Source organism: Entelurus aequoreus, linkage group LG25 (genome assembly GCF_033978785.1).
Source record: "Entelurus aequoreus isolate RoL-2023_Sb linkage group LG25, RoL_Eaeq_v1.1, whole genome shotgun sequence".
In the NCBI taxonomy this organism is placed as follows: domain Eukaryota; kingdom Metazoa; phylum Chordata; class Actinopteri; order Syngnathiformes; family Syngnathidae; genus Entelurus; species Entelurus aequoreus.
Genome location: NC_084755.1, coordinates 4,710,216 through 4,724,378, shown reverse-complemented (window position 1 = coordinate 4,724,378; position 14,163 = coordinate 4,710,216). Strand labels below are relative to the sequence as shown.

Here is a 14,163-nt window from a genome sequence, read left to right as displayed (position 1 = left end):
TAGGATGCCACCTGTGCAACAAATCCAGTCGTGAAAATGGAAGATTTGGGGAACAACAGCAACTCAGCCACCAAGTGGTAGGCCAGGTAAACTAACAGAGAGGTCAGCATAGTGCAAAGACTTTCTGCACAGTCAGTTGCTACAGAGCTCCAAACTTCATGTCACCTTCCAATTAGCCCACGTACAGTACGCAGACAGCTTCATGGAAGGGGTTTCCATGGCCGAGCAGCTGCATCTAAGCCATACATCGCCAAGTCCAATGCAAAGCGTGGGATGCAGTGGTGTAAAGGACATCACCACTGGACTCTAGAGCAGTGGAGACGCCTTCTCTGGACTGATGAATCACACTTTTCCATCTGGTAGTCTGATGGACCAGTCTGGGTTTGGAGGTTGCCAGGAGAACGCTACATTTTGGACTGCATTGTGCCGAGTGTGAAATTTGGTGGTGGAGGAATTATGGTGTGGGGTTGTTTTCAGGCCCCTTAGTTCCAGTGAAAGGAACTTTGAATGCTCCAGGACACCAAAACATTTTGGACAATTCCATGCTCCCAACCTTGTGGGAACAGTTTCCTCTTCCAACATGAATGTGCACCAGTGCACAAAGCAAGGTCCATAAAGACATGGATGACAGAGTCTGGTGTGGATGAACTTGACTGGCCTGCACAGAGTCCTGACCTGAACCCCATAGAACACCTTTGGGATGAATTAGAAGGGAGACTGAGAGCCACCAACATCAGTGTGTGACCTCACCAACGCGCTTTTGGAGGAACGGTGGAAAATTCCTATAAACACACTCGGCAACCTTGTGGACAGCCTTCCCAGAAGAGTTGAAGCTGTAATAGGTGCAAAAGGTGGACCCACATCATATTGAGCCCTATGGGTTAGGAATGGGATGACACTTCAACTTCATATGTGAGTCAAGGCAGGTACTTTTGGCAATATAGTGTATATACACACACATACAAGTATACATAAATACATATATACACACAGATTATATATATATATATATATATATATATATATATATATATATATATATATATATATATATATATATATTAGGGATGTCCGATAATATCGGCCTGCCGATATTATCGGCCGATAAATGCGTTAAAATGTAATATCGGAAATTATCGGTATCGTTTTTTTTTATTATCTGTATCAGTTTTTTGGGTTTTTTTTTTTTAAATTAAATCAACATTAAAAACACAAGATACACTTACAATTAGTGCACCAACCCAAAAAACCTCCCTCCCCCCATTTCTTTCTGTTATCAATATTCTAGTTCCTACATAATATATATATATATCAATACAGTCTGCAAGGGATACAGTCCGTAAGCACACATGATTGTGCGTGCTGCTGCTCCACTAATAGTACTAACCTTTAACAGTTAATTTTACTCATTTTCATTAATTACTAGTTTCTATGTAACTGTTTTTATATTGTTTTACTTTCTTTTTTATTCAAGAAAATGTTTTTAATTTAGTTATCTTATTTTATTATTATTTTTAAAAAGTACCTTATCTTCACCATACATGGTTGTCCAAATTAGGCATAATAATGTGTTAATTCCACGACTGCATATATCGGTTGATATCGGTATCGGTAATTAAAGAGTTGGACAATATCGGAATATCGGATATCGGCAAAAAGCCATTATCGGACATCCCTAATATATATATATATATATATATATATATATATATATATATATATATATATATATATATATATATATATATATATATATATATATATATATATATATACACACGAGAAGTAAAAAAAAATTTAATATCGTGCAAAAGTTCATTTATGTCAGTAATTCAACTTCAAATGTCAAACTAATATGTGATATCAACTCATTACAGTACTTGCAAAGTGAGATTTATTTGTTATAATTTTTGAAAAAAACCCAAATTCTCAGCGATATAATTCTGTTTTTAAGCCATAATCATCAAAATCATATCAAAAGAAGGCTTGAAATATCTTGAGTTGCATGTTCTGATTCTACGTCATACATTACTTTCACCTTGTAACTGCTGAAATACACAAACCATTTCACGATATTATATATATATATATATATATTTTTTTAGTTTCACCTGTACTTCAAAAAAAAGAGAAAAATATATACTTCACTACACATCTTAAAATGAAGCCAGGAGCTCAGCCAACTGTCCTTGAAGCTGGAAGTCTGATATATATTATATTTCAGCAAATAGGCTAACTAACCTATGATGTTGCAATGTGAGTGTCATGTTAGCACGGTAGCTCACAGAGCTATGCTAGTGTTGCTACTGTTTGTCTCCCTCTTAATGCTACCTTAGACACGTGCGGAGTTGTAGTCTAGACCAGACAAGTGCACACTCGTGCTTCTCAGAGACAAACATTAAACCTGCTATGCAAAACCAACAATTCTTACTTATCGGTAGCAGTTTTTGTGTATTTGGGACATGCATAAGTCCCAACATTTGGAAATTAATCAATGGAGGCACGGTAAAAAAATACTTATAAAACAATCTTGCCTCCTTCATACGTCATCCAAACAAGCCATTTGGAATTTGCCCAATTTGTGATGTCATGAAATATCTCCATATATGGTTACATTTTACCCAATGAGCTTTTTGCATAAGTCCACCATTGTAGTCAAAAAGATCCTTGTTGTGGGGCAGACTGGCTCGTAGATGCACGTGCATCCTCGGCTGTTGCCATTTCTAATACAAAAATTCGCGTAAAGTTCTAACTTTTATCCGTATGAAAGCACTAAAAGTACAACAGGGCTGACCGGGGGGAAGATGCGGTCAAAGTGGAGGCACGTAAGAAAGACCACCCACAAAACTGTGCGTCCTGAAGAGATGGTCAGAGAACTGCTCGAAGATGGTCTGTAAAAAAATGATCTGTGCAAAATTTGGACTAAAGAACCACCATGACATGTTCTGTGGACCACAGGGACATATTACATGTGGAAAATACACCTTTAAAGCTGCAGGCGTACGAAACGGCATTTCCAAAAGCAGTGAAGTTGTCACGTTGTGTAAATGGTAAATAAAAAGAGAATACAACAAATCATTTCCAACTTATATTCAATGGAATAGACTGCAAAGACAAGATATTTCATGTTCACACTGAGAAACTTCGTTTTTTTTGGCAAATAATCATGAACTTAGAATTTAATGGTAGCAACACATTGCAAAAAAGGCATTTTTACCACTGTGTTACATGGCCTTTCCTTTTAACAACACCCAGTAAAGGTTTGGGAACTGAGGAGACACATTTTTGAAGTGGAATTCTTTCCCATTCTTGCTTGATGTACAGCTTAAGTTGTTCAACAGTCTCTCTTCTCATATTTTAGCCTTCATATTTTCAATGTCTGGACTACAGGCAGGCCAGTCTAGTACCCGCACTCTTTTACTATGAAGCCACGCTGTTGGAACACGTGGCTTGGCATTGTCTTGCTGAAATAAGCAGGGGCGTCCATGATAACAACATATGTTGCTCCAAAAGCTGTATGTACCTTTCAGCATTAATGGGGCCTTCACAGATGTGTAAGTTACCCATGTCTTGGCCACTAATACACCCCCATACCATCACACATGCTGCCTTTTACACTTTGCGCCTAGAACAATCCGGATGTTTTTTTTCCTCTTTGTTCACGACGTCCACAGTTTCCAAAAACAATTTGAAATGTGGACTCGTCAGACCACAGAACACTTTTCCACTTTGTATCAGTCCATCTTAGATGAGCTCGGGCCCAGCGAAGCCGGCGGCGTTTCTGGGTGTTGTTGATAAATGGCTTTCGCTTTGCATAGTAGAGTTTTAACTTGCACTTACGACGAACTGTAGTTACTGACAGTGGTTTTCTGAAGTGTTCCTGAGCCCATGTGGCGATATCCTTTACACACCGATGTGGCTTTTTGCCTGAGGGATCCAAGGTGCGTAATATCATGGCTTACGTGCAGTGATTTATCCAGATTCTCTGAACCTTTTGATGATATTACGGAGCGTAGATGGTGAAATCCCTAAATTCCTTGCAATAGCTGCTTGAGAAATGTTGTTCTTCAACAATTTGCTCGGGCGTTTGTTGACAAAGTGGTGACACCTCGCCCCGTCCTTGTGAGCATTTCATGGAAGCTGCTTTTATACCCAATCATGGCACCCACCTGTTCCCAATTAGCCCGTTCACCCGCGGGATGTTCCGAATAAGTCTTTAATGAGCATTCCTCCACTTTCTCAGTCTTTTTTGCCACCTGTGCCAGCTTTTTTTAAACATGTTGCAGGCATCAAATTCCAATTGAGCTAATATTTGCAAAAAATAACAAAGTTTCTCAGTGTGAACATGAAATATCTTGTCTATGCAGTCTATTCAATTGAATATAAGTTGGAAAGGATTAGCAAATCATTGTATTCTCTTTTTATTTACCATTTACGTGACAACTTCACCGGTTTTGGGGTTTGTACTATAAACCATCTAAATTCCAGAATCAAGTTTGTTAGATTTTGGACAACAGGTATATTTGATTTTTTTTTAATACTATGGATATTTAATAAAGTTTTAATACTATGGAACCTTGAAAATGACCCTAATGCAAGCTGTTGTATTCAGTGGCATTCTCCTCTATGGTGTGTGTGTGAGTGTGTGTGTGTGTGTGTGTGTGTGAGTCTCAGAGAGCTCAACCACCTTCCTCTCATTTGAAGCTGCTCACACACACACACACACACACACTCACACACACACTTGTTATATGATGTGACAGGCAAGCAGTGCCCTGGTTTCACTCATTTACACTCCAAATACTTGTGTGGAAAGGCGAACACAAAAATGTACATCAAGAGAAAAAAAAAAAAAAAGAAGACAAAAGTGAAAAACAAGGGCGGTCGGTGACGGTGTGTGCCAAGGGTGGGCGTCAGCAGGTAGTCGAGGGCTTTAGTGGTCCTCAAGAAGAGTGTGCCAGAATGATCCCTGCAGTTGCCATGACAGTGGCACATAGAACCCACAGAGAACCGTGGGACAGCTGCCCTCCATCCCCAAGACTTCTCTTCGCCCCCCCCCCCCTCTTAAACGCCCTTCTTTGTGTGTTGATGTATTTTCATTTTAGGAGTTCAATACGTCATTAAAGTCCCCCCAAAAAACTCACCCGAGTTTGTCATCCTAAGATTTTCAGTCGTCGCGTGTTCTGCAAAATCCCACCTTTTGTGGAAAGCCTCAGCCCGGGAGGCAAACTTTGCCTGCAAAGAGCAGTCCCACGATGGTGAAGAAGATGGAGAGGACGAAGAGCACGTAGGAGGAGCCCACCACGGTGTTGTTGGGCAGCTTGTAGGGTTGGCCTCCCACTTCGTTGATGTAGAAGCCTATGGGGAAGATGAGCGCCGCCATGCAGAAGAGGATCACTGGGGGGAGACACAAAGTACATAAACACACTGCAAAAACTGAAATATAAGTAAGATTAAGTATCTCAACTAAGGGTGAAATTTGCTTATTTTCTGCCTGATAACTAATTCTTCTCTAAGCAGATTTTATGTTAGAGTGTTTTACTTGTTTTAAGTGTTTTGCTCCTAAAGATATTACAGCTTGTTGCTGAGATTTGATGAGCTATATTGAGTAAAACATGCTTGAAACTAGAATATCAAGTGTTGCAAAGCTGTGTCATCAACACTCACAAGTATAAAACTACTTCTTTAAAGTAACAAATTCTTATTTTAAGCATGGAAAAAAAATCATGACTTTGACACAATTGTGTCTCATAATTAAAACAGATGAAGGCTGTTTTATTTTCAATGAAACAATAGAACATACATACTCATATAGTAGTACACTTGGCACAGTTAATATTTAAACATTTAACATGTGACATTTCTAAAAATGTTGAATATTAATGCACATGTAGAGGAATTCTTCAAAATTACAATTAAAAATGTTTTGGCCGGGGGCCGGGTTGTATATATGTGCACTAATTGGCTGAAAGAGCACGCACTTGGAGCGATGATGTCATGTTATCCATGGAAAAATGCATTTTTAGAGAATATGATTTGCCTGAGCGGCTAGGAGACCCCGAGAGTAACAAGCGCTTACCTTGTTGCTTTTCTATCAAGAACAATAAACTAGTTTTTAGTATAAGTTTGCTGGTTTCAAGAAATGTAATGCCGAGCGCATATCATTATGTCAAGATAATGGCACTAGCATTTACTTTATTTAAGAATATTTTTCAACATCCATCCATCCATTTTCTACCGCTTATTCAACATATTGAGCAAAAAGGTGTCATATTTTTTTTTTCTACCAAGAAAAGTGCACTTGTTATTAGTGAGAATATACTTATTTATGTATTTTTGGGTTCATTGAAGTTAGCTAATTTTACTTGTTTTAGAAAGTCTTGACAAGTCAAATGTTCTTGTTCTATTGGCAGATAATTTTGCTTAGTTCAAATAAAATACCCCTCATTTTTGTATTTTTTTTTTCTTGTTTTTGAACACTGACTTTTTGCAGTGTACAGTATAGTACTACGTCAACTTACACGTACCTCAACTTCCCAGTATTCTCCCATATGAGCGCTCTCTCGGTTTTTTGTTATGCTTTGGGCGATATGGCCTTTTATTAATATGTGGATATGTTTAGTCCATGTCACGATACACCATATATATGTGGATATGTTTAGTCCATGTCACCATACACCATATATATGTGGATATGTTTAGTCCATGTCACGATACACCATATATATGTGGATATGTTTAGGCCATGTCACGATACACCATATATATGTGGATATGTTTAGTCCATGTCACGATACACCATATATATGTGGATATTTTTAGTCCATGTCACCATACACCATATATATGTGGATATGTTTAGTCCATGTCACCATACACCATATATATGTGGATATGTTTAGTCCATGTCACGATACACCATATATATGTGGATATGTTTAGTCCATGTCACCATACACCATATATATGTGGATATGTTTAGTCCATGTCACGATACACCATATATATGTGGATATGTTTAGTCCATGTCACGATACACCATATATATGTGGATATGTTTAGTCCATGTCACCATACACCATATATATGTGGATATGTTTAGTCCATGTCACGATACACCATATATATGTGGATATGTTTAGTCCATGTCACGATACACCATATATATGTGGATATGTTTAGTCCATGTCACGATACACCATATATATGTGGATATGTTTAGTCCATGTCACGATACACCATATATATGTGGATATGTTTAGTCCATGTCACCATACACCATATATATGTGGATATGTTTAGTCCATGTCACGATACACCATATATATGTGGATATGTTTAGTCCATGTCACGATACACCATATATATGTGGATATGTTTAGTCCATGTCACGATACACCATATATATGTGGATATGTTTAGTCCATGTCACGATACACCATATATATGTGGATATGTTTAGTCCATGTCACGATACACCATATATATGTGGATATGTTTAGTCCATGTCACGATACACCATATATATGTGGATATGTTTAGTCCATGTCACCATACACCATATATATGTGGATATGTTTAGTCCATGTCACGATACACCATATATATGTGGATATGTTTAGTCCATGTCACGATACACCATATATATGTGGATATTTTGCCTTAGCCTTGAATGAACACTTGATGCATATAATCACAGCAGTATGATGATTCTATGTGTCTACATTCAAACATTCTTCTTCATACTGCATTAATATATGCTACTTTTAAACTTTCATGCACAGAGGGAAACCACAACTAAAAGTGTATTTATGAAACAGTTATTAAGCAGTGGCACAAACATTCATGTCATTTCAAAACAGAAAGTGCAAGATTGTCAGAGACATTTTAAAACAAGCTATTAGTGCACTTTTGTGCATGATGTCACTAAGATGACATATCAAAACAACACTGAATTAAAGTACTTTTTGTACAGAACGCCACTACAATAGTTTAAAACAAATAAAGTGCACTTTTGTGCATGATGTCACACAAGATATTTCAATAAGTGTCAAATAAAAATGAGCTGCATAATAGGAAATCAAATAGTGTATGTCCTTCACTATGTGGTAGGTTCCTGCGGACGTTATCTCCTTCTGTTGTTGACTATTTGTTTCATACGGTGTTGATGTGGAAATGGTGGCTTGGGCATTTTGTGGGTGTGGCACCGAATGGCGTGCGGAGTAAGCACTCTTCCTTCTCTAGCGGGTGACTTTTCAAATGATGCTACACATTAGCAGTGGTGCTACTTTTTGTAGCCACGCTTTTGCCGCAAACTTGACATATTACAGTTGTCTGTTCGACATCTTCCCGCTTGAAGCCAAACCACCGCCAGACGATGGACCCCCTGCTGTTTTTCTTGGGAATTAATTCTTCCTTCATTTGTTACCAGATTCGCACCTTCTCTCTCTCGTATTACCACTCGCACCACTCCGCTAGCATCGCAGCTAACTTTACCCATGCCGCTACCTCTCCGCTCGGCGAGGGCGTGTGACATCGCACGCGCGACAGTATGTGACGTATGTAAGAAGGTGCGCTTGTTTTATGTCTCTGTGAGAAGGAGAGACAAGAAAGAGTGAGAAACGGTTGTAGTGTAATGCCCGCAGCTAAAAGCAACTGCGTGAGAACGTATACTCCAATATCACCATATAGTCCTTTTCTATATCGCACAGAGACAAACCCGCGATATATGGAGTATCTTCCATATATCGCCCAGCCCTACTTTGGGCATATATTTGAGTTACGAGCCTCCTCGTTGCTAGTGGGCATAGTAAATGTTAAATGAACTCAGTCTAGTACTGTCCTGATGAGAGGGTGAAGCATTTTTTTTGGTACATATCGCTTGTTGTTAAAACTGACCTCACTCAAATATGTGGTGTTGAACATAAACTAGGATTTCCTAGTTCCTACTGTTATACGAGAAGATAGTTTTGCAAGATGTCACGAGACAAATGACACCATATGAAAACATCGTATTAAAAAAAAGAGTCGCCTATAATAAGCGAAATTGGCAACACCGAAGGAGACACAGCTAGGTACCGTATTTTTCGGACTATAAGGCGCACTTAGAATCCTTTCATTTTCTCAAAAATCGATAGTGCGCCTTATAACCCGGTGCGCCTAATGTACGGCATAATTCTGGTTGTGCTTACTGATCTCAAAGCTATTTTATTTGGTACATGGTGTAATAATAAGTGTGACCGGTAGATGGCAGTCACACATAAGAGATACGTGTAGACTGCAATATGACTCAAGTAAACAACACCAAAACCATTGAAAATAAAGAACATTACACACGGCGCTCAAAAATCTGTCAAAATGTTTTAGTATGACTTTGAAGGCGCACCGCTTGATGGATTGTCGGCCCATTACGGCTACCGTAGTCAGAGATACAAGTATTATTATGGTGTGTGTGTAAGGACCACACCCATTAGCAGACATTATCTGGTGTTGTTTCACAATATTATGCAAAAGCAACTTTTCTTACCTTCTGGTACCTGCAGATCTGTATTTGGGATCTGCATAAGTCCTGAAAATGTGCGCACGTCCGCCACTGTAGTCCGTGCTGATACTATAGTTGATAATCTTCTTCTTTTTCTCTATCTTCTTGGTATGGGACATTCATCGTCCGCTGTTGCCATTTCTAATATAAAGTAATGTAAAGTTCTTACATGCGCCCTACATGCGCCCTCTGATTGACTGGCAACCAATTCCAGGTCATAGCCTACCGCTCACCTAAAGTGACCCCACTGTGGAACAGTGGCATCAAAAATGAATGGATATTTCTTTTTCTTTGGTGGGTACAAATGAAATTACCGTATTTTCCGGACTATAAGGCGCACTTAGAATCATTGTTTCCCCCTCAAAACTCGACAGTGTGCTTTATAACCTGGTGCGCCTAATATAAGAAATAATTTTGGTTGAGCATACCCACCTCAAAGCTATTTTATTTGGTACATGGTGTGGTGATAAGTGTGACCAGGAGATGGCAGTCAAACATAAGAGATATGTGTGGACTGCACTATGATGGGTCTCAAGTAAACGACACCAAAATGTTATATGTTCTATTGAAAATATAGAACATTACACACGGCGCTCAAAAATCTATCAAAATGTTTTAGTAGGATTTTGGTAAGCTATGAAGCCACACCGCTTGATGGATTGTACTGTGCTTCAACATAGGAGTATTATTATGGTGTGTGTATAAGGTAAGACATATTATCTGGCATTTTGTTTTCGCAATATTATGCAAAAGCAACTTTTCTTACCTTCTGGTACCTGCTGGTCCGTATTTGGGATCTGCATAAGTCCTGAAAATTTGAGCGTGTCTGCCTTAGTAGTCCGTGCCGATACTATAGTCGATAATCTTCTTCTTTTTCTCTATCTTCTTGGTATGGGACATTCATCCTCCGCTGTTGCCATTTGTAATATAAAGTAGTGTAAAGTTCTTACGTATATCTGTCAGTAAACTCGCCATGAAAGCACTAAAACATACCGGTGTAGTGAGTTTACATTATTCACCCAAGGAACTTAAGTTCTTAGAGAGTTCCGGTCGGACGACATTTCGGGCGTTGTTGTTGCACTAGTGAGCCACGGATGAGGAGATGCTGCTCCGTTATTGATTGAAGTAAAGTCTGAATGTCATTAAAACAGTTAGCGCCATCTTTGGTATGAACATTATTATGTAAACTCGAAGTTATTGGGTTTTTTTTTGGTTCTTTGTTGTTGCTATTTTTGTAGTATAACATTTTATTATTTGATCATGTTGTACTGCATTGTAATCTTTTGTTTTGTGATTGTGTGATGTTTTTTGCCTGGACCCCAGGAAGAATAGTCTCCACTGCGGTGTAGACTAATGGGGATCCTTAATAAACTAAACTTAACTAAACTAAAAGAATAGATGTGTTCAAGTCACTAGCAACGACTTGTTAGCAGCTTGTTTTAGCAGATTAGCCAACCGTTGTTTGGTGGATGTCGGACTTTTTAAATCCAAACAAAGCAGTTCCTCTTTCTGGAAACAATTCTTCAAAAGGTTCTGTTTGTTTAGTTTCCGTTTCCTTTTTGACTGCGCAATGTTGACATCCATGCTCCTGTCGCTGTAAAGCAGACCTGGGCATTCTGCGGCCCGCGGGCCACATCCGGCACTTTGTGCGTCCCTGTCCGGCCCGCGTGAGGCCAATTATAAATTACAAAATAAATTTTAAAAAGTATCTATGTCGAGTGTGCAATACATCGGTGCTGCTTTTGTTTTGAAAATCGTTATTTGTATTACTTCCGTGTGGACGTATGCGTGTGCGTGATTGTGAGTGAATGTGAACAGCTGCAATCACAAATTACAAAATAAAGTTGAAAAAACATCTATGTCGTGCGCGCAATACAACTGTGCTGCTTTTATTTTGAAAAGTGTTATTTATGAGCGTATGTCCGTGTGTAACCTGCGAGTGAAGGTGCACATGCAGCGACAAGTGATGCACGGTTTACACCAAGGACGCTAAAAAGAGAAAAGTTGAGGAAGAATGGCGTGTTTTCAACAAGACATGGACTGCCAAGCAACGTCCCCTCTAAGGTGCGCGCCTGCGCAATTGCGCACTGCTCAAGCGTCCGCTGCGCACAGCAAATATATGCCGCGCACCAAATCAAATCCCATCTGAATTCTAAACAAAATAAACATATTTATTCTATGTAATTTTGCAATGCAGCTTTGAGTGACAGTGACAACAAGCGGCCCTAACGGTGTTCGTCAACACCGTTCAATTGAACACCGTTCAATTATTGTAACGTCTATCGAGATGCTTCGAGGCCAGGAATTATATCGATCACTTTATTGAGCAAAACTGTTTATATTCGGACATAACCACACCAAAAACATGAGTAAAACACTTCTATCTGGAAAAACTAGTCATTTTCTGCCGTACAAACCAGGCCAAAAGCAACTTGTCATCTGTCACCAACACGCATAGCACTAAACCACTGGTGCGTTTATGGCCACACAAAAAGTCGGACAACTCAAACACCACACAAAGTTACACTATGACTCCTCAGTCATACGTGTGCTTATTTTACTGTCATTTATTATTAATGTTAATTTATTTATATTAGTCATGGAATGCTGTTACACACACTATGTTGAAGTATTACTATTATTATTTATTAATTATTATTATTATTATTATTATTTATCTTACGGTATATATCAAAAATAATATTGAGCAAAATTTAATTGAAATATTGTCGATGTGGCCCTCCAGCAGTGCTCGGGTTGCTCATGCGGCCCCCGGTAAAAATGAATTGCCCACCCCTGCTGTAAAGTAAGGTGTATCAAAATGTTCCCACAAAGTAGCAGTGTTGCTGCAGTTACATCAGCCACGGCGGTAAGGACGGTAACATTACGATATAAAAAATAAAAGCGTTGTATCATGCGATAAACATTTTATGCACTCGGCCACATGGCAGTTTTGTTTTTGCCTAACTTGTCGTTCCCACAAAGCACAACTCTTCGGTTCCGTTTTGGTATACATTGTTCTGTGTTTCCACTTTTATCGTTAAAAAAAAGAAGATCACAAAATATATTAAACCTGTACATTGTTGTTGGGATTCCCAACTGCTAGTGTACTTATTTGGCTTAATTCGCTTCATTCTTGATTGCCTGAAATACAATTTATTCAAAACATGGACAACAAGAGGACTCTCCTACTCTATTCTATAATTACATTTCTGGGCAACATTCTCTCACAAGTCAATATTTGAGAGGTTACTCATTTGTCTTCATTAAAAGAATGAATTGTTTCATTAATCACTGTCAAAGTGTTCTTATCTACTTTGATGCAAACATCCAATATATTCTAGCTGCTGTACTTTAAACATGTTATATTATGAGTTGTTGCATCTTTCCTCAAGCATCCTAGAAGGCAGCATCTTTGTGCAATAAATTGGATAAAGCCCAAATCCTTCTAGCATAAAAAAACCTCCTTAAAGGCCTACTGAAATGACATTTTTTTATTTAAACGGGAATAGCAGATCCATTCTATGTGTCATACTTGACCATTTTGCGATATTGCCATATTTTTGCTGAAAGGATTTAGTAGAGAACAACGTCGATAAAGTTCGCAACTTTTGGTCTCTGATAAAAAAAAAAACCTTGCCCCTACCGGAAGTAGCGTGACGTTGTCAGTTGTTCACTCCCTCATATTTTCCCATTGTTTTCAACGCAGCTAGAGCTATTCGGACCATTACCCCATTAATTTGAGCGAGGATGAAAGATTCGTGGATGAGGAACGTTAGAGTGACGGACTAGAATGCAGTGAAATACATATTTTTTTTCGCTCTGATCGTAACTTAGGTACAAGCTGACTCATTGGATTCCACACTCTCTCCTTTTTCTATTGTGGATCACGGATTTGTGTTTTAAACCACCTCGGATACTATATCCTCTTGAAAATGAGAGTCGAGAACGCGAAATGGACATTCAGTGCCTTTTATCTCCACGACAATACAATGGGGAAACGCTTTAGCTACGAGCTAACGTGATAGCATCGTGCTTTAACTGCATATAGAAACAAACAAAAATAAACCCCTGACTGGAAGGATAGATAGAAAATCAACAATACTATTAAACCGTGGACATGTAACTACACGGTTAATGCTTTCCAGGCTGGCGAAGGTTAACAATGCTGTGCTAACGACGCCATTGAAGCTAACTTAGCAACCGGACCTCACAGAGCTATGCTAAAAACATTAGCTCTCCACCTACGCCAGCCGGCCTTCATCTGCTCATCAACACCCGTGCTCACCTGCGTTCCAGCGATCGGCGGAAGGACGAAGGACTTCACCCGATGCGTTTGGCGGCCCGGAGACGTAGGAAGTCAAGGTGAGGTCGCGGCTAGCGCGTCTGCTCTCCAACAAAGTCCTCCTGGTTGTGTTGCTGTAGTCCGCTGCTAATACACCGATCCCACCTACAACTTTCTTCTTTGCAGCCTTCATTGTTCATTAAACAAATTGCAAAAGATGTCCAGAATACTGTGGAATTATTAAATGAAAACAGAGCTTTTTGTATAGGATTCTACGGGGTACCATAACTTCCGTTTAACTGACTACGTCACGCGCATACGTCATCATACCGCGACG

At 39.1% G+C, this 14,163-nt stretch overlaps 1 protein-coding gene across 1 annotated transcript in view; it reads right to left on the bottom strand.

Moving 5' to 3' along the window:
- Positions 1-5,076: 5,076 nt before the first annotated feature.
- The window catches only part of mosmoa (modulator of smoothened a), a 46,099-nt gene continuing 37,012 nt past the window's right edge, over positions 5,077-14,163 (bottom strand). The window contains exon 3 of the mRNA XM_062036373.1: positions 5,077-5,397. Coding sequence (XP_061892357.1) covers positions 5,213-5,397 — 185 coding nt within the window. The 3' untranslated portion in view covers positions 5,077-5,212. The remainder of the gene's footprint in view (positions 5,398-14,163) is intronic.